The sequence below is a fragment of the Salmo trutta genome, chromosome 8 (genome assembly GCF_901001165.1).
Source record: "Salmo trutta chromosome 8, fSalTru1.1, whole genome shotgun sequence".
NCBI lineage: Eukaryota > Metazoa > Chordata > Actinopteri > Salmoniformes > Salmonidae > Salmo > Salmo trutta.
In genome coordinates this window covers 5,253,486-5,279,402 of record NC_042964.1, presented here as the reverse complement: position 1 = coordinate 5,279,402, position 25,917 = coordinate 5,253,486, and the positions used below count along the sequence as shown (strand labels likewise).

The following is a 25,917-nucleotide window of genomic DNA, read 5'->3' as shown; positions in this document are numbered from 1 at the left end:
ATACATGATGACACCACCACCCCAACGGGTGTTGCTGGGCAGCTTCAATGTGGTGCTCTTATTCTTCTCACTTTGCTTGGTGAGGTAGATTGCTGCTCTAACTTGATGACCCTTCACATACCTAACCATTTCCTTGGCACTCTTGTAGAGTGTATCCATTGTTTTCAGTGCCATGATGTCCTTGAGGAGCAGATTCAATGCATGAGCAGCACAGCCAATGTGTGTGATGTAAGGGTAGGACTCCTCCACTTTAGACCTAGCAGCCTCTATGGTCGCAGCATTGTCTGTCACCAGTGCGAATACCTTCTGTGGTCCAAGGTCATTGATGACTGCCTTCAGCTCATCTGCAATGTAGAGACCGGTGTGTCTGTTGTCCCTTGTGTCTGTGCTCTTGTAGAATACAGGTTGAGGGGTGGAGATGATGTAGTTAGTTATTCCTTGCCCACGAACATTCGACCACCCATCAGAGATGATTGCAATACAGTCTGCTTTCTCTATGATTTGCTTGTCCTTCACTTCAACTCTGTTGAACTCTGCATCCAGCAAATTAGTAGATAAAGCATGTCTGTTTGGAGGGGTGTATGCTGGGCGAAGAACATTCAGAAATCTCTTCCAATACACATTGCCTGTGAGCATCAGAGGTGAACCAGTTGAACCAGTTGCATACACAGCTCGAGCAAGACAATCATCAGCATTTCTTTGACTACGTTCCTCCATTGAGTCAAATACACTTCTAATTCCAGGAGGACCATGAGCTGTTGCTATCGATAAGGTATCTGATTCATCATTTTCACCTCAAATAGAAGTAGAGGGACTTTTGTCAGAGGTTGCTTGTTGTGAGCACTAAGGGAACTTTATGCACTTGGCCAGATGATTCTGCATCTTTGTTGCTTTCTTTACATATGATTTGGAACAGTATTTGCAAATGTACACAGCTTTTCCTTCTACATTAGCTGCAGTGAAATGTCTCCACACATCAGATAGTGCCCGTGGCATTTTCCTGTAAAGATTAGAAGAAAAAAAAAGTTTAAAAAAAAATACAATTCCATGTACAGATTAATAGTTAAGCAGTTAGATTAGAACAACTCCTTTGTAAAATAAATGTTTTCACTTGAAACATGTATACCTACATGTCCGTAGAGCTCCAAGACATGTATGGAAACAGGTGAATTAACATTCCTCAGTTAGCAGGCTCAAGCCAGCTAAAACCCACATGGTACCAAAAACTAACTAGCAGAAATTGTTAAGTTAGAAATTATTTAAACACACTTTGCTGTAGGCTACTATTTACTAGTTAACAAAAAATCATGTATGTCATAAAATATGTTCACCCGTCCCAGTATTGTAATCTAAACTTACCAGAAAGCATGTAGTCCTTGGCTCAGACAGCGTTGTAGTGTGGGCTCAATAGTATCTCATTAGTGTGCACGATCTTGAGAATCAGCTGAACATGTGATGGAAGAGTGCACTGCACATGTGATGGAAGAATGCACTGTGCATGCAGAGGGTTGCAATTACATTGAATTGGGGGTAGTTTAACCAAAATATGCCACAAGATCTAGAATTGACTTATGTGTATCCCACAAAAAAAAGGTTAACTGTTATAAGCCAACATTTTTGATGAATTCCCAGGCTTAACTTCCTATGTAAAATTTCCGGAAATGTTCCAGAAATTTACTGGAAACTTTGCAACCCTAGTCACTGCACAGCTATTTTCAGGTCTCTCCAAAGATGTTCGATCGGTTCAAGTCCGGGCTCTGGCTGGGCCAATCAAGGACATTCACAGACTTGTCCCAAAGCCACTCCTGCGTTGTCTTGGTTGTGTGCTTAGGGTCGATGTCCTGTTCGAAGGTGAACCTTCGTCCCAGTCTAACGTCCTGAGCGCTCTGGGGCAGGTTTTCATCAAGGATCTCTGTACTTTGTTTCGTTCATCTTTGCCTCCATCCTGACTAGTCTCCCAGTCCCTGCCGCTGAAAAACATCACCCACAGCATGATGCTGCCACCACCATGCTTCATCGTAGGGATAGTGACAGGTTTCCTCCAGACATGACACTTGGCATTCAGGCCTAAGAGTTCAATCTTGGTTTCATCAGACCAGATAATCATGTTTCTCATGGTCTGAGAGTCTTTAGGTGCCGCTGGAAAACTTCAAGCAGGCTGTCGTGTTCCTATTACTGAAGAGTGGCTTATGTCTGGCCACTCTACCATAAAGGCCTGATTGGTGGAATGCTGCAGAGATGGTTGTCCTTCTGGAAGGTTCTCCCATCTCCACAGAGTAACTCTGGAGCTCTGTCAGAGTGACCATCGGGTTCTTGGTCACTAACAGAATAATTTGTATGTTTTAGAATAATGACTAAAGTGTTCCACTCTGAAATAGTATGATAGCGTGAAATGTTTGAGAATCATGAGAAGATAAAACGAGGATGTGTGTAGATCTGTTAGAATTTTAATACTAGGGTATTATATTCTTTAGTAGAGATGTAAGCAAAGTGAAGTTGTAGAGTAGATAATAGAAAATCATTAGAGGTTTTCAAACCGTGAGGGCCCCAATGGGGGAGGGGATGTGAAAGCCTTGAAGGATGGGACAAAATGTATGGTTCTTTGTGGTCAGTGGAAAAGTTCTGGTTGTTTGAGCAGGGAGTGGTCTAAAGGTAGGAATGTGTGTGTGTATTATAAAAGGACTGGGTCCTCATTTATGACTTTAGAGCTCTAATGAATTAAGATCTACGAACCTTTTTTATAAAATCTGAGACTTTGCCCAATTATTAGTGAACCCAGGGTCTTACAAACCTTGGTGAATTGGTCAAAGATTAAATGCATTATTGGGATTGAAAATTCTCGTGACAGTCACCTCCCTGACCAAGGCCCTTCTTCCCGATTGCTCAGTTTGGCCGGGTGGCCAGCTCTAGGAAGAGTCTTGGTGGTTCCAAACTTCTTCCATTTAAGAATGATGGAGGCCACTGTGTCCTTGGGGACTTTCAATGCTGCAGACATTTTTTGGTACACTTCCCGAGATCTGTGCCTCGACACAATCCTGTCTTGGAGCTCTACGGACAATTCCTTCGACCTCATGGCTTGGTTTTTGCGCTGAAACTTTTTATAGACAGGTGTGTCTTTTCAAAATCATGTCCAATCAATTTAATTTACCACAGGTGGACTCCAATCAAGTTGTAGAAATATCAAGGATGATCAATGGAAACAGGATGCACCTGAGCTCAATTTCGAGTCTCATTGCAAAGGGTCTGAATACTTATGTAAATAAGGTATTTCTGTGTTTTCTTTTTAATACATATTTTTTTCTAAATCCATTTCAGAATAAGGCTGTGACGTAACAAAATGTGGAAAAAGTCAAGGGGTCTGATTACTTTCAGAATGCACTGTGCGCTTTCCTAATGCAATGTTTGGGTGGATGGATCAGAGGTTTGGATGTATGTGTGGGTGGATAGATTAGAGGGTTGGGTGGATCAGAGGGTGGATGGATTAGAGGGGTGGATGGATGTGTGGATGGATCAGAGAGTTGGATTTGTGGGTGGATGGATCAGAGTGTTGGGTGGATCAGAGGGTGGATGGATTAGAGGGGTGGATGGATCAGAGGGGTGGATGGATGTGTGGATGGATCAGAGGGTTGGCTGGATCAGAGGGTGGATGGATTAGAGGGGTGGATGGATGTGTGGATGGATCAGAGGGTTGGGTGGATCAGGGGGTGGATGTGTGGGTGGATGGATCAGAGGGGTGGATCAGGGGGTGGATGGATCAGAGGGGTGGATGGATGTGTGGATGGATCAGAGGGTTGGGTGGATCAGGGGGTGGATGGATCAGAGGGGTGGATGTGTGGGTGGATGGATCAGAGGGGTGGATCAGAGGGTGGATGGATTAGAGGGGTGGATGGATGAGAGGGGTGGATGGATGAGAGGGGTGGATGGATGAGAGGGTGGATCAGAGGGTTGGGTGGATCAGGGGGTGGATGTGTGGGTGGATGGATCAGAGGGGTGGATGGGCTGTATCTGTCTTTGGACAGTGACTTGTCTTTCTTTCTTTTCTTCAGCACGTTGGGTGTGAAATTATACAATTACTCTGTTAGTCCAGACTGTCAGATATATTTGAGGGTATTTTCATCCTTATCGGGTGAACTGTTTATAAATGAAGCACTTTTTGCACATAGTTCGCCCCCCCGCCCCATTTTACACCACAGCGCCAAAACAACAAAAAAATGGATTACTGTCCAAATACTTTTGACCTCACTGTAGGTACTATCATAGTGGTACAGAATACCTTTCTTCAGATAATGAAGATGTGATGTGTGGAGGTATGTGTGTAGGAGGTAATGAACGTGTGTGGTTGATTAGAAGACATGCCTGTTAGTGTGGTAGTGTTAGCGTGCAAAACGTTAGGTGAAAGCACTTGGTGTTTGTGTGTGTGTGTGTGTGTGTGACTGACTGACCTTATCATTGTTGTAATAAGAGAGGTTCTCTCCATCAAACTTCACCCATCTTTTCTGAAAGACACAGTTTCTGAAAGCGAAAGAAGGAAAGTTGAAAAGCTGAAAGTAGTATGTATGTAAACAATTTAAAAAATGAAAAGTGTTGCTATGAACTACTACAGAACAGCATCTCCACCCAACCACAAGACAAGTTAAATCAAGTTCATTCTGTACAGTAGAATAGTATCATACACAAGCCTGCCATATGGTACAGTAAAACAGGTGCTGGTTATGCTGTTAAAATAAATGAATATTCAACATCTCAAACTACGGCAGTTTGACAACTCTATGCTAATCATGTGGTTTCAGAGGAAGGGCACAAAAAAAAAAAAAGGGGAAGTGACAGATTTTTTTTGTAAGAGGAACTATGAAAACGTAAACATGCAGAAAAATACATATATAAAGCAACCGCTGGTTTGCTCTGAGGTTGTGAAAACTAAAATAAGGTTTGGTTTCTCACACCTAAACAGAAGAGGATGAGAACAGAAACAATAAGCTCTGTTTACCCACTTAAGGATTCTGGGTAGTCATTGGTCGAGTTCCTGCACGACTACATTGCAGACGCATGCCAGATCTTACAACGCCTGGGTATTTAAAAAGGTACACTATGCAGAAAATCGCTCCTCCATTTCCTGGTTGCTAAAATTCTAATAGTTTGTCTAATTTCAGTTTATGTGACAAAACAAGCAACGTATAGTGTATAGAATTATTCTAATCATCTAAACCGCTCTGAAATATATTATAAATAACCCAAAATATTGTACTTTCAGCTGTTTAAAGCTGGTGTACAAAACCGAAAGACGTAAAAACAAAAACCAAGTCTGCCACAGGGAGTGTTAGTGTAACCTTTAATTTGACCTCTGCCAAAAGGTCTGGGCATTAATGGCACAGGTGGTGTGCTTGCATAACTGCAAGGGTTGCTGGTTTAAACACTGGTCTGGTGGCTGTTGCCCTCTAATAGCTCAAATCAGTTTTGAACTAACTATTAAAGTATGTTAGAATTTACCATGGACAATCAAAAGTAATTTTCTGTAGTTTTCAGAAGGTGAATAATTCAATTCATTGTGGCATTCTTACATTTAAGCAATAAGGCACGAGGGGGTGTGGTATATGGCCAATATACAACGGCTAAGTGCTGTTCTTAGCACAACGCAACAGAGTGTCTGGACACAACCCTTAGCCGTGGTATATTGGCCATGTACCACAAAGCCCCGATATGTCTTATTGCTATTATAAACTGGCTACCAACCTATTTAGAGCAGTACAAATAAATGCTTTGTCATACCCGTGGTCAGCCAATAAACATTCAGGGTACGAACCATCCAGTTTATAATGTAAAATATGACTAATTTCCAATTGAAAGCAAAGCAAAAGAAAACGGTTAAAAGTTAATTACTTTTGAAGGTCGTATACCTCAGCCATCAAGTCGAAACAAAAAGTTCCCCCCTCGTACACTAGGGCCACATCTTACTTGTGCCTTTTACAGCTTGTAAATCCTACACATTTATATAATCTGGGTTTGGGGAGGGTGGGGCATTAACCCCTCCCCCCACCCCTAGTGCTGTACCACTGGTGTTGGTTTTGAACTGATGTAGCTAGCTAGCTATGTTTTGTGGGAAAATGTAGGACTGGCATTTGGACGTGAGCTAGCTATCGTTATCTAGCTTCTGTGTCGAGCTGTTGTTGTCAGCTGTTTTATTCTGGTAGCTAATTAGATAGCTTTCAGCTGACTGGTGTTAGCTAGCTAGCTACAGAGGCTAGCTGCTGGACTTTGGACAAGAAACGTTAGCTAGATAAATTAGCTAGCTAATCAAAATATATTTTAGCATTTATTATCCTCAGCTTAAATACCACCATATAGCTAGCTAGCTACAGTAGCCTAGATTTGTTCTCAGCCACTTCTTACAGCTGGCAGGATGTGGCAACTGTGTTGTTGCCGAGCAACTGAGTTGACCCAGTTACAGCTCTGAGATTCGGCTGAAAAGATGTTAGAAATGCTACGTTGGTTCTTAACGGATGGAAATGTGCACGTGAGAGCGATTCAATTCTAAAAACGGTTGCACCTACAAACTTAGTCAATTTTTATTATTTTTATTTTTTTCACTTTAGTTTATTTCGTAAATATTTTCTTAACTCAATTTCTTAAACTGCATTGTTGGTTAAGGGCTTGTAAGTAAGCATTTCACGGTAAGGTCTACACATGTTGTGCGCATGTGACAAATTTGATTTGATTTGAATCCAAAATGTTTTAAATCCAAAAGGTCACTTAATGGACGCTATAGTCTAGTTTTAATCCGACATGTAGAATTTGAGCTAGGTAGACGCAGAAAACCCAATTGCTAACGACCCTGTTAAAAATCCGGTATGTTGGTCTCTGTAACAGCCGGACGGCACATGACGATACGCAAGGAGGGTGTTGTGTACCTCCAATCAAGTTGATTTGTGAATTTTCATCGACATTGGTGTGATATTGGCTTAGATATGATGGTAGGTAGAATTAAATGTAACATTGAGCTTCAACTAATGCATACCATAATAGAATAGTATAATAGAACACTACTATATGATGTTCTATTTCATATATATGATGTTCTATTTCTATTTCTATTTCCTGTGGTCTTACCCTTGTGGTGAGAGCTTGTCCAGCCACCCCATCTTGAGTTTGGTTTTAGGGGCCCCGTAGAAGCAGGCGTAGGGGAGATATTATCCGCGTGGTCAGCGGGTAACACGGGTAACGTATTCTTCACCAGACCACCCAGCGTGTCAAAGGGCTCCGAGTACAGGTCACACGCCACCATCGTCATGGGAACGACCTGGGAGAGGGTGGGGCCGGGCAGGGGGCCGGAGAGGAGAGGCTCCGGGGTCGCCGTAGCAGCATTAGGCCAAGGATGATTGGATAGTTCCCAACTGGTGGTGCACTCATCCACTATAGAGTAGTCATCTTCATAGAGGTTGTGGACCGTTGAAGTGGGTGGAGGGACCTGTGTCTTGTTGCTATTCCTGGACTCCTTGATCTTACCATGCTTCTTTCTGTGGGATAGGGTGACGTTGAGTTGCAATTTATAAATCAAAATCAAATCAAACATACATACATACATACATACATACATACATACATACATACATACATACATACATACATACATACATACATACATACATACATACATACATACATACATACATACATACATACATACATATCTCGCATGGAATAGCCTTCATTTCTCGTAACAAGTATAGACTGACGAGTTTCAGAAGAAAGTTATTTGTTTCTGGACATTCTGAGCCTGTAATCGAACCCACAAATGCTGATGCTCCAGATACTCAACTAGTCTAAAGAAGGCCAGATTCATTGCTTCTTTAATCAAAAAAAAAGTTTCCAGCTGTGCTAACATAATAATAAAGGGTTTTCTAATTATCAATTAGCCTTTAAAAATGATAAACTTGGATTAGCTAACACAACGTGCCATTGGAACACAGGAGTGATGGTTGCTGATAATGGGCCTCTGTACGCCTACGTAGATATTCCATAAAAAATGTTTTTTTTTTAAATCAGCCGATGCCAGCTACAATAGTGATTTAGAACATTAACAAACTCTACTGTATATCTGATCAATTTGATGTTATTTTAATGGAAGAAAAAAAAAACACATATACATATATATACACACACACACACAGTTGAAGTCGGAAGTTTACATACACTTAGGTTGGAGTCATTAAATCTCATTTTTCAACCACTCCACAAATTTCTTGTTAAGGTCACATAACACGTTAAGAAATCTTAGGGCACTAAAGAGGCCTTTCTATTGACTCTGAAAAACACCAAAAGAAAGATGCCCAAGGTCCCTGCTCATCTGCATGAACGTGCCTTAGGCATGCTGCAAGGAGGAATTAAGACTGCAGATGTGGCCAGGGCAATAAAATGTCCATGCTATGTATGAGACGTCTAAGACAGTGCTACAGGGAGACAGGACAGACAGTTGATCGTCCTCGCATTTTCAGACCACGTGTAACAACACCTGCACAGGATCGGTACATCCGAACATCACACCTGTGGGACGGGTCCAGGATGGCAACAACAACTGCACGAGTTACACCAGGAACTCACAATCCCTCCATCAGTGCTCAGACTGTCCGCAATAGGCTAAGAGAGTCTGGACTGAGGGCTTGTAGGCCTGTTGTAAGGCAGGTCCTCACCAGACATCACCGGCAACAACATCGCCTATGGGCACAAACCCACCGTTGCTGGACCAGACAGGACTGGCAAAAAGTGTTCTTCACTGACGAGTCGCGGTATTGTCTCACCAGTGGTGATGGTCGGATTCGCATTTATCGTCGAAGGAATGAGCTTTTCACCGAGGTCTGTACTCTGGAGCGGGATCGATTTGGAGGTGGAGGGTCCGTCATGGTCTGGGGCGGTGTGTCACAGCATCATCGGACTGAGCTTGTCATCATTGCAGGCAATCTCAACGCTGTGCATTACAGGGAAGACATCCTCCCTCATGTGGTACCCTTCCTGCAGGCTCATCCTGACATGACCCTCCAGCATGACAATGCCACCAGCCATACTGCTCGTTCTGTGCGTGATTTCCTGCAAGACAGGAATGTCATTGTTCTGCCATGGCCAGCGAAGAGCCCGGAACTCAATCCCATTGAGCACGTCTGGAACCTGTTGGTTCGGAGGGTGAGGGCTAGGGCCATTCCCCCCAGAAATGCCCGCGAACTTGCAGGTGCTTTGGTGGAAGAGTGGGGTAACATCTCACAGCAAGAACTGGCAAATCTGGTGCAGTCCATGAGGAGGAGATGCACTGCAGTACTTAATGTAGCTGGTGGCCACACCAGATACTGACTGCTACTTTTGATTTTGACCCCCCCCTTGTTCAGCGACACATCATTCCATTTCTGTTAGTCACATGTCTGTGGAACTTGTTCAGTTTATGTCTCAGTTGTTGAATCTTGTTATGTTCATACAAATATTTACACATGTTAAGTTCACAGAAATTAAACGCAGTTGACAGTAAGAGGACGTTAATTTTATATATATCAAATCAATCAATATTTATATACACATCAATCAATCTATGTATATCAATCAATCAATAATATTTGTGTAAAGATTTTTACAAATGCTACTTGTGTTACATTTGTGTAATACTTTCGCATTTGTAAAAATGTAATTACAATTTGGTTTAGCTTTATTTGGTGCAATACTATATGGCTACTGTACAGACTACTGAAGCAGGGTTTAGCAACCATGCCAATTTCAGTAGTTAAACGCCTTCCTCTTTTGAAATACTGTTTGACTATTTGTGGCCTAAGCAAAGGTAGTCTTTACAGTTAGGCACAACTATTGTGTATCAGAGTGACCCTCATCTTACCTCAGCTTTTTCTGCTTGAGATTCTCTTTGATTTCTTTCTTGAACAGTTCTTTAGTACCCTGGTCCTGAGACAGAAGAAAACCAATTAGTCATCAAGGCACACACTTTCAAAACAGGCATTATTAGACTGATAGCATTAGTGGCTAGGTTAGCTTAGCGGCTAGGCTAGCAGGTGACATTTCTATTAACCTCAGAGGCCAAAGTGAAACTGATTGAGCCTCAAGTTTACTCTCAATTTGCTCAAGTTTACTCTCAATTTGCAGTGAAAAAAGAGACAGGGGGAAGTGGATGTGTGTGTGTGGGCAGACAAATAGAAAAAAGAACTGGATAGTCAGTTTCTCTCTTAGCTTCTTAGCTACTTCCACAATCTCAAAACAGTGAACATTTCAAGATTCTGAGAATAGGTACTCTGTAAAAAGGGTAACAATTAACACAAAGAAAACAAGAATATGACTTAGCACCTATTCCTGCCAAAATAACTGACTTGGCACAGGTGGGGCCTACCAGGCTCTGATCAGCCTCCCCGTGACCAAATCTCTCTGGAGTTCTTGTTATCATTGCCTGGCTGTAAATAATGTTCTTATATTGAATGTAATCAATCCAACTGTAGGTCTAAGTGCTTATTAGTAGTGGACCTATTTGGGTTCATATACAACTTCAGTTTCTAAAGTATTTCACCTTACCAGTATGTTCTCTGGGTTGTTGTATAGGAAGGTTTCTCCATAAGGAACAATGGGAGACAACGTTCTTTGCAGTGGGGCTAGAGTAGAGAGAAGGACACACATAAAACATTATCATTAGTTCTCACAGACAAATGTGCATGGTATAGGTCTACATACTGTTGCTGCACCACATAACCATAACACTTGAATGCATCCTCCCCTCAGAGTTCCGCGTAAAATGTTGAAGCATATTCCTACCTTCTCCCCTCCTCCTCCCTCTGTTGTCTCCCTCCCTTCCCTCCGTCGTCTCCCCTCCTCCTCCCTCTCTCCTCCTCCTCCCTCTCTCTTCTCCCTCCCTCCCTCCTTCTTCTCCCCCCTCTTCTCCCTCTGTCATCTCCCCTCCTCCTCCCTCTCTCTCTCTCGTCTCCCCTCCTCCTCCCTCTCTCTCTCGTCTCCCCTCCTCCTCCCTCTCTCTTCTCCCTCCCTCCCTCCCTCTTCTCCCTCCCTCTTCTCCCCTCCTCCTCCTTCTCCTCCCTCCGTTGTCTCCCCTCCTCCTCCCTCTCTCTTCTCCCTCCCTCCCTCTTCTCCCTCCCTCTTCTCCCCCCTCTTCTCCCCCCTCTTCTCCCTCTGTCATCTCCCCTCCTCTTCCCTCTCCTCCCTCCGTCATCTCCCCTCCTCCTTCCTCTCCTCCCTCCATCATCTCCCCTCCTCCTTCCTCTCTCTTCTCCCTCCCTCCCTCTTCTCCCTCCGTCATCTCCCCTCCTCCTCCTCCCTGTCTTCTCCCCTCCTCCTCCCTCTGTCGTCTCCCCTCCTCCTCCCTCCCCGTCATCTCCCCTCCTCCTCCCTCTCCCTTCTCCCTCCCCGTCGTCTCCCCTCCCTCTCTCTCTCTCTCTCTCTCTCTCTCTCTTCTCCCTCCCTGTCATCTCCCCTCCTCCTCTACAAAAGTGCAAAAAACTTGTTCTCCCTTTCTCAGACAGACACTAGCCAAACCAAGGACGTTCCTTGGCCCTGTGTGAAGCCCAATGGGGACCTCAGCCGAGAAGGGAGGCAAGGGGGAGGAAGTGTGAGACCACCCAGACACCATCAGTCTATAGACCCGGAGCGACCCGGTGTGGGCCACCGCCTGTCACAGTGACAAATAACATCGCCCATCTCCTGGGGACAGCATGGGCCGGCAGACATCCCCCGGCGGACGGACACACACATACCTACACAAACAGCCAGACACATACATAGACATGATGTATGTGTCTGGATAGGCCATCGAGACAAGGCACTGTGAGATAGTAGGACCTGGTGGCTGTGTTTCTATGTTGAAGAGGAACACACTATCACACCCTTATCTCTATGGACAGGTCTGCTGTCTGAGAGACAGTAGGGTCATCTCTCACTATCTATTGGGCTGAGAGAAAGAGAGAAAGAGGGGGAGAGAGAAAGGGAGAAAGAGGGGGAGAGAGAAAGGGAGAGAAGGGGGGGAGAGAAAGAAAGGGAGAGAGAGAGAGACAGAGAAAGGGGGGGAGAGAGAGACAGAGAAACCAAGTAAATTGAATAGAGGAGGAAAAGTAGAGGTAGGAACTAGGAAGAAAGAGGGGAGGAAGTTGTATTTATTGTTGGAAGGAAAGAGACAGATCCACTTTCTATGTTGAAGAGGAACACACTATCACGCCCTTATCTCTATGGACAGGTCTGATGTCTGAGAGACAGTAGGGTCATCTATCACTATCTATTGGGCTGAGCGAAAGAGAGAAAGAGGGGGAGAGAGAGACAGAGACAGATCCACTTTCTATGTTGAAGAGGAACACACTATCACACCCTTATCTCTATGGACAGGTCTGATGTCTGAGAGACAGTAGGGTCGTTTATCACGATCTATTGGGGAGGGGAGGGGGGGGGAGAGAGACCAAGTACATTTAATAGAGGAGGAAAAGTAGACGTAGGAACTAGGAAGAAAGAGGGGGGAAGTTGTATTTACTGTATATACAGTTGGAAGGAAAGAATCAGATCCCCTTTCAACAGATATGGGAGCCACCATAGACAGAGGGTGGCATCAACACAGACCTCATAACACATTGCATGTATCATTAAAGGTCAATTTGCCAACAAAGTTAAACAACTTCTGGAGTTAAGAGACTGAAGCAGGATAGAAACTAGGCCTCACTGGCACCACTACGCAAAAGCACCCTCAAAACGGTACGTTGGTTCCCCCCCGTGTTAAACCTAAAACACACTCCCTCTTTCTCTCTCCCTTTTCCCCTCTTCCCCCATTTTTTCATCAGGGCAAACAATAGTAGTGCCTGCTGACTCGATAATATAAAATATTCAAGGAAGAGCTAAAATAGGATTTGTTGCTAGGAGACCTTTCTGGTTGCCGTTTGCACCGCCGGGAACCTGGGCGCAGGGAAGGTGTTCAAGGTCGGTTGTGGATGTTAGCGGCGGCAAGCTCCTGAGGAGGGAAAAGAATGGAATAAACTTTATTAGAACGCTGTCTGACACACAGGGGATCAGGAAAACCATATATATATGCCTTTGAGTTAACACTAGAAAGGATATGTTCCCCAAATGTGACCCGATTCAGGAAACTAGGTGTACGTCGCAAGTCACGACTTAACAGGAGAGCCGTTTGAAAGTAAAAAGAGCCGTTTGCTGTTCTAGTTAGAGCCTAATGTTAGCTAGCTAACATTGAACATGGTTGGTTAGCTCCCAGCACTGTGGCATTGTTGTCACTGTTCATTGTTGGTTGACTAGCTAACGTTAGCTGGCTGGCTCGTTAGCTAACGTTATGCACCGTGTGTGAACTTAAACGTTGTTTACCTAGCTAGGTACTTTGTTTACCTAGCTAGCAAGCTATATATATTTTTGTTTTTTTTGGTGATCAGCTTTAATATTGCAGAAAGATTGTTGCTTCCATCAATGTAACTGTCTGCATCATTTCCAATCTCCCATATATTATTTGGGTAAATATATATATCCATACTTTTAAAAATAATATACCTTTATTATTCCCTGCAAACCCTACCACCCCTCCCCCAATTGGAGTAAACTAATAAACAATAACACTTAGGCTTCTACCTTCAGTTTATACATATTATACACATTTTACAGACACAATCTATTTTATAATAGTTATATTGTGTTTGTTTTTAGTCCTTCCTCTATTTCTAAAGTCCATCCAGTTGGATTTATATTTGTAAATGTGCAATTTCACAATAGTTCTGACACTATATACATTTTACAGACCCCATATGGTTTACAATAGTTATCTTGTTGTTATTAGTCCCACCCTTCAGCTCCATTCAACTGCTCCCATCTATCTCTTAACACCATCCATGTTGGATTTCTATTTGCCATATATTGTTCAACTGTACTATGATGCTTCACAAAAGTACTGAACCTTTCTATTTTCATAACTTCTACAGATTGTAAATTAAAAACATTTTTGCTAAAATAATTATTTTATTATTGATTGATTAGAACTTTTCAAGTCACCCAGTATTGCTATCTGCAGCGTTAGTTCTAGGTAAAAGTTGCAATTCTACAGCCATTCCTGGACCAGTGACAAAAAACGAGTTACATATGGACAATACCAAATAAATGATCTAATGACTCTGCCTTCTCACAGCAGAATCTGCAGAGCTGGTAAGATTGTATCCCCCATATATATATATATATATAAATATATAACATTCTATTGGTTGCAAGAATTTTGTATATTAATATGAATTGAAAAATTTGAAGTTTTCAATCTGGCATTGTTTTGCATGTCAATTCATAAACCATGTGCCATGGAATAGGTACATCAAAAATATCTTCCCAACTATTTTGCAATTTATATGGCACAGCTGTAATTTTTTTGGTCCTTAAATGAAAATGGTATATGTTTTTATTTGTCACAATTTTCTTTAACCATTTTTGGTCTTTAATGCAGGGCCGACAGACAAGTTCCTTACTTTTTCCCGTTCAACTTGCCTCTTCCATTTTTGTGGAAATGCTGCAATTAGTTGGTTGTAATTTTGGGTAGAGCAGACATTTCCATATGTCTGTGTTAGCTGCATATGTGACATAACTCCACCAATCCTATTTATGATATAATTTACAAAAATTATACCTTTAATTTATTATTATAATTTTTTTTTAATCAATTACTATATTTGAGTTTAACCACAATATTTGTTGTATTATTTGTTCTGTCTTTTCAGGTGGATTAAACTGAAATTGCAACCAACTTTCTAAGGCTTGTTTAAAACATAACGATATTTTGTAGATGATTTCGTTTTCAAACAACCGAAAGTGAGCAGTTGTAATCTGAATAAAGGGAAAAGGGCCATTCTTGAACATGGGGTGATATATTTAAAATACTGTTCCTTATTTTCCATAATTAGCTATTAATATTTGTAGTAATGTAGGCAATTTTTGCAAAGGATTTTACATCTCACTAGTCTCGCCATTACCAAAATTCCATTTTAACCTTTATTTACATTATGGTAAGCAATTATTATATTAGCAAACAATTATTGTGAATCATCCTAAATTGTCCCTAACAACTTTCACTCCCTCGCAACAGGTGTGGGATACACACACAACTTTCAAAGCAGAATAACTTTCCCATTGTTCCTCAAATGCAGTGCATGATACATCAATTTGTAGCTCCGAGTCTCTAATTTTATATAACGTAAAAAACACAATTTGAAATTTTGCTACATAAGACCGAAGCCAGGCTGTGAGTCACAAATGGCTATTGCTGATTGTCTCCAGTACTCACATGAGGAACGTGTGAAGCTGCCCTTATTCTAGTCAAGTAAGATTTAACCAATAAGGCATGAGGGGGTGTGGTATAAGGCCAATATACCACGGCTAAGGGATGTTCTTAAGCATGACGCAACACAGAGTGCGTGGATACAGCCCTTAGCCTATTGCTATTATAAACTAGTTTCCAAAGTAATTTGAGAAGTAAAAATATTTTTTTTCTGTCAGCCAATCAGCATTCAGGGCTCAAACCACCCAGTTTATATTCTCAAACAGAGCCCATCCGCACAATGTTGAGAGTCGTTTGGCAAAAGAACTGAATCTGCTCTCTTAGCAATCAAAAAGTGGTTCACTCCGTTATCTTCTTACTCAATGCACGCTGCACTGGTCATCAATCTATTCATTCTCCATTTGACAATTGATAATATTGTCACCCATCAGACTATTGTCAATTTATTCTTGTTTTTAGGCCACATCTATTATTATATGTGTGAAATTAATTTCAATATAGGTTAGGTCTTATTTTAGTATTTACAGTCTACATACTTCTGGATCAATCAATAAATGTTCTGACTGATTACAATTTACATTTGGTGTCCTGAGGTTATATGACCTATTTTAACATAATGAAATATTTACCCAATTGAAATATCAAATGGTCAGAAAGAGTGTCGTAGCCATTCCAGTAATTATGGAATCCGGCGCTCTGAGTGTTTGTCTCCTAAACCGTTACAGAAAGATGCATGTCACTACTTCACAGGAGAGGCATTTGAACTTAAGCGTTTTTTTCATCAAAATGTGTTTTTTTTTTGTTTTTTTTACTGCAGAAATGCCTTCTTGAACATGTGAACTTTCATGTGCCTTAATAACAATCTTGTATGAAATCTGTAAATATAAATAAAATGTGAAATCACAAATCTGTTAAGATACAGAGAAAATACAACATCTTGCCTAGCTATGATAATGAGGGGGTCTGGGACATTCACGAGAAACAGAGTCCATTCTATCACTCAAGTCTTCTCTGTCAAATGGCACATCCTGCTCTCTGCTACCGCGGATATTTGAAAGATCCATTGTATTTACTTCTATTTTCATCATGGACAACACGCAAAGTGTAGCTACAGCTTTCAATACCAGTGTTGTCAACACAGCTGCTGGTATTGACAAAAGCTCTGTCTTCTGTGGGGAAAGCACTCTGGACTAGTTGAAGCCGACTGGGAAGGATTATTAAGCGTTTCAGTTAAACATACCAAGATAGCTACACATTTTATTGTCTCAACTGTATCAAAGTTGTTTTAATTTCTAGCTATTGTTAGCTATATAGCTAGCTCCTAGACAGTTGCATAGAAGTGATTAGCTCTTGTAGCTTGCCTCGTCAGTGTTTACAGATGACTCGTTGTGGGATGAAGCAACGTTAAGACAGCTAGCTGAGCTGGCCAACTGCATTCTACTGTTAATGTTCATTACTGATGAGTTAAAGCATCCGTGATATAATTATAATCGTTTTAAATGTTAGCCAGTTTGTCATGTTTAACTAGCTAGCTACCTAAAGTAGCCACTGTGGTGTGAATGCTAATCAATTAGCAAGTTAATCAAACCCCATGTTATGTTATAGGGACACATGCCAAGTTGGCTAGCTAGCTAGCCTTAATAAAATGATAGCTAAATAGCTTGTTAGCTATTAGGTTATAGATTGAGGTAGTTTTTTTTTGCATGTTCAAATGAATGAAATTAATACCATTTACATCTAGCCAGTTGGTAATTATGAAGCTACATTTTTGCTAAATCTAGTTAGTTATCTTGTCTCTGACATTAATTAATTCATGTTTTAACCTCTTTTTCTGGAATTTGTCTTTCAGCATAAACCTGCTCTCTGCCTCCTGTACAACGAGATGATCAAGGGTGAACAAGCAACACTTCAGGAATGTTGTGCTTTGAGCTTATTGCTTTGACTTGAGGGTCAATGAATGTTATTTCTGGTATGCAAGGTTTTGAATGTCCTGTCTATTTTTAGTCTGCTTTCCTCCTTTACAGCTTCAACAGTCTGGAGCCTGGTGTTGTTGTGGCCAAGGAGCTTTCTCTAATATATTGAACCCGGCTTCAGCTGCTGTGCAACGTTGACGTCCTTCCTCCCAGAGAGGTGAAAGCATCCCTCGGACTGGACACAACCTGGCAAACATCATATTTTGTAGAAGCTCAGGACTTTTGCGATGAAAAGGACATGTCCTTCTCCAAAGGGCAGGACAGAAATATGCTCTCAGGCTAAGCCTTTATGTTTTTCCCCTACCTTCAGCAGCTGAAGTTAAAGTATATTATTGTTGAAATCTTTTATTTGTTTTTTTTAAGCACTACCTCACTGCTTTAGCACATGGCCACATTCACGTGATCCAATGTAAAATATTTAAGAGATATTTAAATCTATTTAAGCTCTAAGGCTTTAGAGGTTATGAACGACGCTAAATGGCCGTAATCAAAGAGCAGCACTGTGGCTGGTAAATGTGAAAGGTTATATTTATTATATAACCATAGGCAATATAATACTGTAAATGGTTTGCCTAAATGGGTAACTTGGTGAGACAATGTTCAGAGAATCCCTTTGGCAATTTGGTAAAATTATTCCTTTTCTAAATATGTTTCCCAACGATTAATGTAGAGCAAGTGTGAAAATCACAGCAAAATGTTTTAATGCCTTTTTCTTCTAAATGGGATTCTAAGTGTATCACCTTTTACAGCTGCATTACTTCCCCATGTTTCCTCTAACTACAGTGTATGATATGTAATTTAGAAGCTCTGAGTCTGTACTTTTATCCAATGTAAAAAAACACCATTGAAATTTTGGAACACAAGACTGAAAAGAGATGGTGTGTCATCTATGAGAAAGTGCTAAAGTTTCAAAACATAAATCAACTGTATACACATCCATTGATCACTTAATATTATAATAGACTTATCAGTACATTATAGACAGATGAGAGATGCCTACCAGTCCAGTGGGGGTAGGATGACCTGGTCAGGAATCCCAGGGACCGGCCGGTGCCTCAGTCTGTAGGAACGGGTGGGCCGGGGGCCCTTGGCTGGTGTCTTCAAGCTGGGGCCCATCTCATAGATCACATTATCCACCATCTTCCCCTGGTAAACCTCTTGGTTTTTCCCAGAGAGGACATGGTCAGGCCCGGGAGAAAGGTCTGTAGAGGAAGGGGAGGGCTCCTCAGAGGAGATCTCACAATCAGAGGGCACCTCTCCAGAGTGGGAGGAGACGGAGAGGGAGTCACAGCTGCCAGATGTGGAATTTGAAGCTGAGGAAGTGGTGCGTACGTTACGAGGGTCACGCGGTATCGGCCGAGGTGGTCTCAGAGGCCCCTTTATAGAAGTGTTAGTGTTCTCTTCTGTCTCTTCAATCCCTAAGCCAACCCCAGGGTGTAGGGTCTGCCTCCCCTCCCATCTTGCCTGCTCTACCCTCTCACTAGGCTGGCAGGAAGTCACCCTTTTCTTATTTGTCATGAAGATGTGTCTGGGTTGGGGGAGGGGCTTTCTCTTTTCCCCCTCCTTTTCCCCTTCCCCCTGCTCTTCCACCGCCAATCTTAGGGCTTCCAAACTACGTAGGATCCGTCTACGGTGGCCTGTAGGGAACACTCGGAGCTCCAGGAGGCGATTTTCAGTGAGCCCCCTGCAGTCTTCCAGGCACTGGAAGCCCCCCAGGTGAAATCCGTCAGCGTACTGGGGCAGATGCAGGCTGGTCAGCCAGTCTAGGATCTCCTCTCTGGGGTCAGTGGGATTTGACATGGTGGGTGTTTGGTGGTGGTCTAGATCAACACCAGAGAAGAGTTGATGATGGCTCTAAGGTAGATTAGCATTAGTGAAAGTGTTGGGTGGGGGAAGGTTTGGTGTTTTTTCTGAGGATAGAAACAAGAGGGATACAATTAAGAATGTATTATGCCTCTGACAGTTGGTAGCTAATGTATCTGGGCATCTAATATCCCGAAGGGGAAAAAAATCATGATGTTTCCTCAAAATCCACTTATCAATTCATTTCCATTAAAAGTTGACATTCTACACTGTGCAGTCTCACTGAAACTAAATCTGGACCAGTGCTTTCCCCGCCACAGTAAAAACCTAAGAACACAAATGTCAATGCTAGAAATAGTATGTATTACTGTTGAACAAGCCGGTCCATCTTCAACAGGAAATAGAAATAGCACCTTTACTCTATCTACCTTTGAAATAAGAACTAACCTTACTCTGCTCTGTCATTTTTTTTTTCCATAGTGTCTAGTCTTCCACTCCAACACGCTTTCTCACCCCATACCATGTACTATAAACACTTCCTGTAAACAACTCCACCTGCAGTGCATTGGGAAAGCATTCAGACCCCTTAACTTTTTACACAGTTACATTACAGCATTGTTCTAAAATGGATTAAATAAATACAAATCCTCAGAAATCTACACACAATACCCCATAATGATAAAAAGAAAACACTTTAGAATTTTTTGCAAATGTATTAAAATAAAAAAAACTGATACCTTATTTACAGAAGTATTCAGACCCTTTGCTATGAGACTCAAAATTGAGCTTAGGTGCATCCTGTTTCCATTGATCATCCTTGACGTTTCTACAACTTGATTGGAGTCCACTTGTGGTAAATTCAAATTGATTGGACATGATTTGGAAAGGGACACTCCTGTATCTATAAGTCCCCACAGTTGACAGTGTATGTCAGAGCAAAAACCAAGCCATGAGGTCAAAGGAATTGTCCGTAAAGCTCCAAGACAGGATTGTGTTGAGGTACAGATCTGGGGAAGAGTAACAAAAAATGTCTGCAGCATTGAAGGTCCTCAAGAACACAGTGGCCTCCATCATTCTTAAATGGAAGAAGTTTGGAACCACCAAGACTCTTCCTAGAGCTGGCTGCCGGGCAAAACTGAGCAATTGGGAGAGAAGGGCCTTGGTCAGGGAGGTGACCAAGAACCTGATGGTCAATCTGACAGAGCTCTAGAGTTCCTCTGTAGAGATGGGAGAAACTTCCAGAAGAAGAGAAACCATCTCTGCAGCACTCCACCAAATCAGGCATTTATGATAGAGTGGCCAGACAGAAGCCACTCCTCAGTAAAAGGCACATGAAAGCCCTCTTGGAGTTTGCCAAAATATTCTCTGGTCTAATGAAACCAAGATTGAACTCTTTAGCCCAAATGCCAAGCATCACGTCTGGAGGAAACCTGGCAACATCCTTACGGTGAAGCATGGTGGTGGCAGCATCGTGCTGTGGGGATGTTTTTCAGCAGCAGGGACTGGGAGACTAGTCAGGATCAAGACAAAGATGAACAGAGGAAAGTACAGAAATAATCTTTATGAAAACCTGCTCCAGAGTGCTCAGGAACTCAGACTGGGGCAAAGTTTCACCTTGCAACAGAACAATGGGAGAAACTCCCCAAATACAGGTGTGCCAAGCTTGTAGTGTCATACCCAAGAAGAATCGATGCTGTAATCACTGCCAAAGGGTGCTTCAACAAAGTACTGAGTAAAGAGTCTGAATACTTATGTAAATGTGATATACCTGTTTTTAATTTGTAAAACATTAGCAAAAATTTATAAAAATCAGTTTTTGCTTTGGTATTATGGGGGTATTGTGTGTAGATATTTTTATTTATTTTTTACTTTTTGAATCAGGCTGTAAAGTAACAAAATGTGGAAAAAGTCACAGTATCTAAATACTTTCTGAAGGTACTGTAACTCTAATTATTCCAGAACCATAACCACAAGGCCCAACAGTGCTGATGGCATCAATATTTAGGTCATACTTCAACGCTCTGCAGCAGTAATCACCACAAACATTAGTAAATGGGTTTATAGGTCATTTATGACCATCACTACACTATAAAAAGCATGCAACGAAAAAAAAAGAAAAAAACATGCAACAGAATTTTTTTTTGTTTTTTTTTGTACATTTGTTGAGGCCTGTTTCAGTCTGTTGTCTGATGTTTGGCACCTAATGAATATGACCCTGACGCTTGCAGTTTTGTTTGTTTCACAGTAGCATCAGACCAACACCAGACTGTTATTGGAAGCCCTGTATGGTGTTGTTAATGAGAAGTCAAAGAGAGAAGCATGCATTAACACTGAGGAACAAGTAACTTCATATGTGGTATACCCACTTTTATACCCACTACCACTGAGGCTATATCAGAATGCTTCTGCATTCAACTATTATTAACTATTTCTACTTTCTTCCACTGCAAATCTACCATTCCAGTGTTTTACTTGCTATATTGTATTTACTTCGCCACCATGGCCTTTTTTGCCTTTACATCCCTTACCTCACCTCATTTGCTCACATTGTATATAGACTTATTTTTCTACTGTATTATTGACTGTATGTTTGTTTTACTCCATGTGTAACTCTGTGTTGTTATATGTGTCGAACTGCTTTGCTTTATCTTGGCCAGGTCGCAGTTGTAAATGAGAACTAGTTCTCAACTAGCCTACCTGGTTAAATAAAGGTGAAATAAAATTTAAACAAATAAAAACTGAGACCTCTTCTAATTTAACCCAATACACTTGTGGGATAGGTCTAAATTGAAAAGTTTCTTAGAGAAGAAATATGGAAAGCAAATGCATAACCATAGTAGCAATTAAAAGGGAACAGTTTGGAGATTATGGCAAAATTATTAGACTAAAAAGGACACCACAGTTCACTTGACAAGACTTAATCCAAAACATTACACTGTTGATTTTATGTGCATTTTACATGTAGTGTACTTTTCTCCACATTTATTGATAACGAAATCTGAAAATACTCTGGATACAGCCAGTAACATGACATGAAAATTCTTAGAAAAATTGTGGTAGGTGCAGTATAAGACAAAGCAATGACAAGGGTTTGTGTGAGAGGTCTAACTGGTGTTTCCAAGTGGCCACACATCTCTCCAAAGTGTGCACAGTTGTAAGTAATTCCAATTCACTTTTACGAATCAAAGAAGAGTCTTCAACTATAAGGTGCTTTTTTGATCTCTCCTAGCTGTGGCGTTGAGGAACTAGAACAAGCACACTTGTATTTGTTTTGTTTGGAACACAGCCCTGGATCCCCGACATCACACAATTACTATTGTTGTTTACGCATTCCAAAAACGGTCCATTATAAATCCCAATCTGGGTAAGGTGAGCATTTGAAAGCGTGTTCTATTGCCAACAATGACCAGTTAAAATCAGGGATGAACAACTTTGATTGGGCCACAGAAAAGATCTGAACACATCATGAGGGGCCTCAGTCGCTGCGTATTAGAATTGAGTCATGAGTTCACTCAGATGTGTGGTCCACAGCAAATTGTCATCACAGCAGAGTGATCATTCTGTTCAGGACAACCCGGGGTATAACGTCATTGTTATCTTGTAACTGTACATCAAACATAGTGATGATAAACACTGACATTGGATATGACATGAGTGTTATGATATGGAAATGTGAAGAGCCCATTTGGGCTCACGGGTGTTTGGCTTGCTTGTATGACAAAGTGGTATTAACTTGCCTAGTTAAATAAAATTAAAACAAATATTATAATTCTCAATGTCTCATCTCATCTTTCATAATACAGTGAGTCCTTTCAATTTTACAGCATTTCTCTCTCTCAGACAACAAAACATTTGCAAAAGTTGTCCAATTAGCAGGAGGGAGGGAGGGGGGGGGGGGCGACTTCTTGTCACGTGGTGCTCAAGTTCAGAACAGCTGTCAATCATAACCCCATACAGAGCTGTGAAGCAGAGACCCCTGATGTCTGACGTCTTGTATAGCATGTTACTGTACAGCCACTGTGTTCCAATTTAGGCGCTTATCAGTGTCCAAATCTGCCATTTCCAACCTGTATACGGGTACGAGTGTAAAGGGCTACACGCGTGTTTGTGCTTGTTTGTTTGTTTCATTTCATTTCACGAGATCGCCAAGGACATCGAAGATGAGATGAGGAGAAACTGCCATTTAAAAAATCCCAACTCCAACGTTGACATGAAGAATGCATTGATGTTGCACTTATGTCAAGTTACCTTCACATGTGAAGAACAGATTCGGCCCACGGAGTGTAAAGGAGAGGCTAATTTAAGAGGTGAAAGGTGATGTGTATTTCTCTAGTGAATTATATTGCTGCGTATCAAAGTGATATACCTGCGTGTATTAATCCCTTAACATGCAGGGACCTGTATTGGCAAGGGGTGAGTGCTTACAGACTATGGCACAAACGCCTTCCTCACACAGACACACACACACACACAGACACACACACACACACACACACACACACACACACACTCTGACTCAGTTTGCCATCTCTCTCTGGTTACCACAATCCACCCCCTCACACACACACCACCCAATCTGCAAACCTTAGAATGGAATAGACTCACAAAGCATTGATCCAATACTATGCCCTGTCTGGCTATAAAGAAGAAGATCAGCAAGAATTGTTATTTAACCTTTATTTTATCAGGGAGTCATACTGAGACCAAGGTCTATTTATCAGATGAGCCCTGAATTACAGAAAATACACATATCAAAATATAAATACAAAATGCAAGCAGAAAGAAAAACACGGTCATAAAAAACAAACACATTCATCAGTAATAAGGTCCTCAATCAGCTTTCTGAATTAACCTAAAGGCACCAGAACATCACATTCATCAATAACAAGGTCCTCAATCAGCTTTCTGAATTACCCTAAAGGCACCAGAACATCACATTCATCAGTAATAAGGTCCTCAATCAGCTTTCTGAATTACCCTAAAGGCACCAGAACATCACATTTAAGAACATTCTGAAGATTGTTCCAAAAATAGGGTGCAAGAAAACTAAAAGCTGATTTACCTAACTCAGTACAGACCAAAATAATTTCCAGAGTTAACCATCCCTGAGACCGGGGGTTGTGACTCGTATGTCTAAAGATTAGTAACGATGCTAGGTACAGTGGGGCTTTTTATAAAAAGGGCTTTATGAATGAAAACATAGCAATGTATCAACCTACGTGACGGTAGAGAAATTGAGAGAGGATGGAAAACGCTATAGAATAAAAAGTGATGTTTCGAATGCCAGATGGAACCCTGAAACAAACATCAAACGCAATACTAAGCGAAGCAGTATCGCGTATAGGGACATGAGCTCTCAAACACACACACACGCACGCACGCACACACACACACACACACACACGCACCACACACACGCACACACACACACACACCACACACACGACTGCCTGTTGATGTACCCGTCTCTCTCACACACACACAGTACTCACGCACGCGCACAAACAGTATTCTTACGACAGGAATGCAAAGTGTGTGTGTGTGTGTCACAGCCAGGTAATGTGCCCATCCTTCTCCCAGGCTGCCTGCGTGCCTGGTCCTACAGTGACTAACACACCCTCACATTTCTTGACAACATTCAGCCAAGAACAAAGTCCAACTTGACATTTCCATTCCCTGCCTGTTAAACATGCTTCCATGTTAGGAACGACCTACCACCCTAAAACCCCTCATTCAGAAAGAATATACACAGAGGGGTTTATATCTGAAACTTCCACCTGATTTGTAGACATTGTGATAAGACACGTCTTCATATAAGCTATTTATGAGCCAGTTAGAAGCCGATTGACCGTCCACTTGTTGTTTCCAACTACAAACCGTGTTTAATCTTAAACCAATCTGTTGACTGGCATCTAGACGTCTCATAGCTGATGTGGGCTACTCAGACATTTTATACTTTTTTGTAATCAACCTCCTCTGCCTTTAGATAAAGGAGAACGTTAGTAACCGAAGGCCTGCCGACTGAACACATAGCTATAGCTGTCGTACCAGAGTCTGACAGGGTCTGACAGAGTGGGTACACCAGACAGTCCATCACAAGCAGCCTAAGCGCTACAACGAATAACAGTCTCAATCAGTACGTAAGTCTTTTTTTTACCTTAAAAAGGATACACAACGGTGCGTCAACTGTCAAACATAAACTCTAAGCACACTTTTGTAGGCCTACTTTCGAAAAGATTAGGTTTGATACATTAACATAAGAAGCGCATAAATCCGCAATATTCACACGTATCTATTTATTCATGTACCCACGACTATAAAATATAAAATATTTGTTTTTCTACGATATTTGTGTTATAACAGGTCTGTATTTCTCTGATTTCTACGTTTTAACATCAGCGAATGTTGCGAGATTACCACGTTCCGGACTGTCACAGCAGAAGTCAGTGCGGTTCCGCAGCAGTAACGGACGGGCTTGATCTTACCTGGGGTTCAAAACAGGTGAGCAGAAATCTCACGTATCACCTCTCGACTTCTGCCATACGCCTGCTGCGTTGTCGAGCTTTGTACTTAGTTCCTAGTTACATATCGCAACTTCCAGAAGAACGTGTCTGGTTTGACATTCGCCACCCGTTTCCTTCTCTTGCCTGTTGAAGCGAGATGTTACAACTCCACGCCCATTACAGCAACCGCGCAACGAACCCGCTTTAGTAATTCAGCGTCTTTACGCAGCACGGCGGAATAACTTCACCGATATTATTGTCGGAGTATCAATTCATAGGCCTGCGATTTCTATAGGGCTGTTATTATTGTGAAACATTATGTAATTGTCTTACTATGGATTCCTATTCGCACAGTATC

General features: G+C 41.7%; 2 protein-coding genes and 1 long non-coding RNA gene across 3 annotated transcripts in view; 1 reads left to right on the top strand and 2 right to left on the bottom strand.

The window, feature by feature from the left end:
• arap2 (ArfGAP with RhoGAP domain, ankyrin repeat and PH domain 2) overlaps positions 1–7,251 on the bottom strand; it is a gene marked incomplete at its 3' end in the record, with an annotated part of 151,628 nt that extends 144,377 nt beyond the window's left edge. Inside the window, 2 exon segments of the mRNA XM_029759778.1 lie at positions 4,443–4,512; positions 7,105–7,251. Of these exon segments, the coding sequence (XP_029615638.1) occupies positions 4,443–4,512; positions 7,105–7,136 (102 nt within the window).
• LOC115198098 (uncharacterized) lies at positions 4,801–18,192 on the top strand. The gene is made up of 2 exons (XR_003879174.1): positions 4,801–5,081; positions 17,130–18,192. It is a non-coding gene; the product is annotated as an uncharacterized LOC115198098 (long non-coding RNA).
• LOC115198096 (arf-GAP with Rho-GAP domain, ANK repeat and PH domain-containing protein 2-like) lies at positions 9,773–25,769 on the bottom strand. The gene is made up of 5 exons (XM_029759779.1): positions 25,542–25,769; positions 18,254–19,163; positions 12,885–12,970; positions 10,549–10,625; positions 9,773–9,930 (listed from the first exon to the last, which is right to left on the bottom strand). Exons 2-5 carry the CDS (start codon positions 19,051–19,053, stop codon positions 9,862–9,864), a joined length of 1,032 nt encoding a protein of 343 aa, XP_029615639.1. The 5' UTR covers positions 19,054–19,163; positions 25,542–25,769; the 3' UTR covers positions 9,773–9,861.
• Positions 25,770–25,917: the final 148 nt, after the last annotated feature.

Excerpts from the sequence above, each read along its gene's own strand:
- LOC115198096 (XM_029759779.1), bottom strand. The coding sequence starts at position 19,053 with ATGTCAAATCCCACTGACCCCAGAGAGGAGATCCTAGACTGGCTGACC. Across the intron at positions 12,971-18,253 it reads ATCCTACCCCCACTGGACTG|GAGCTTGCCGCCGCTAACAT; the intron begins GTAGGCATCTCT and ends TTCCCTCCTCAG. Across the intron at positions 10,626-12,884 it reads TGCAAACGGCAACCAGAAAG|CCCCACTGCAAAGAACGTTG; the intron begins GTCTCCTAGCAA and ends TCTCTACTCTAG.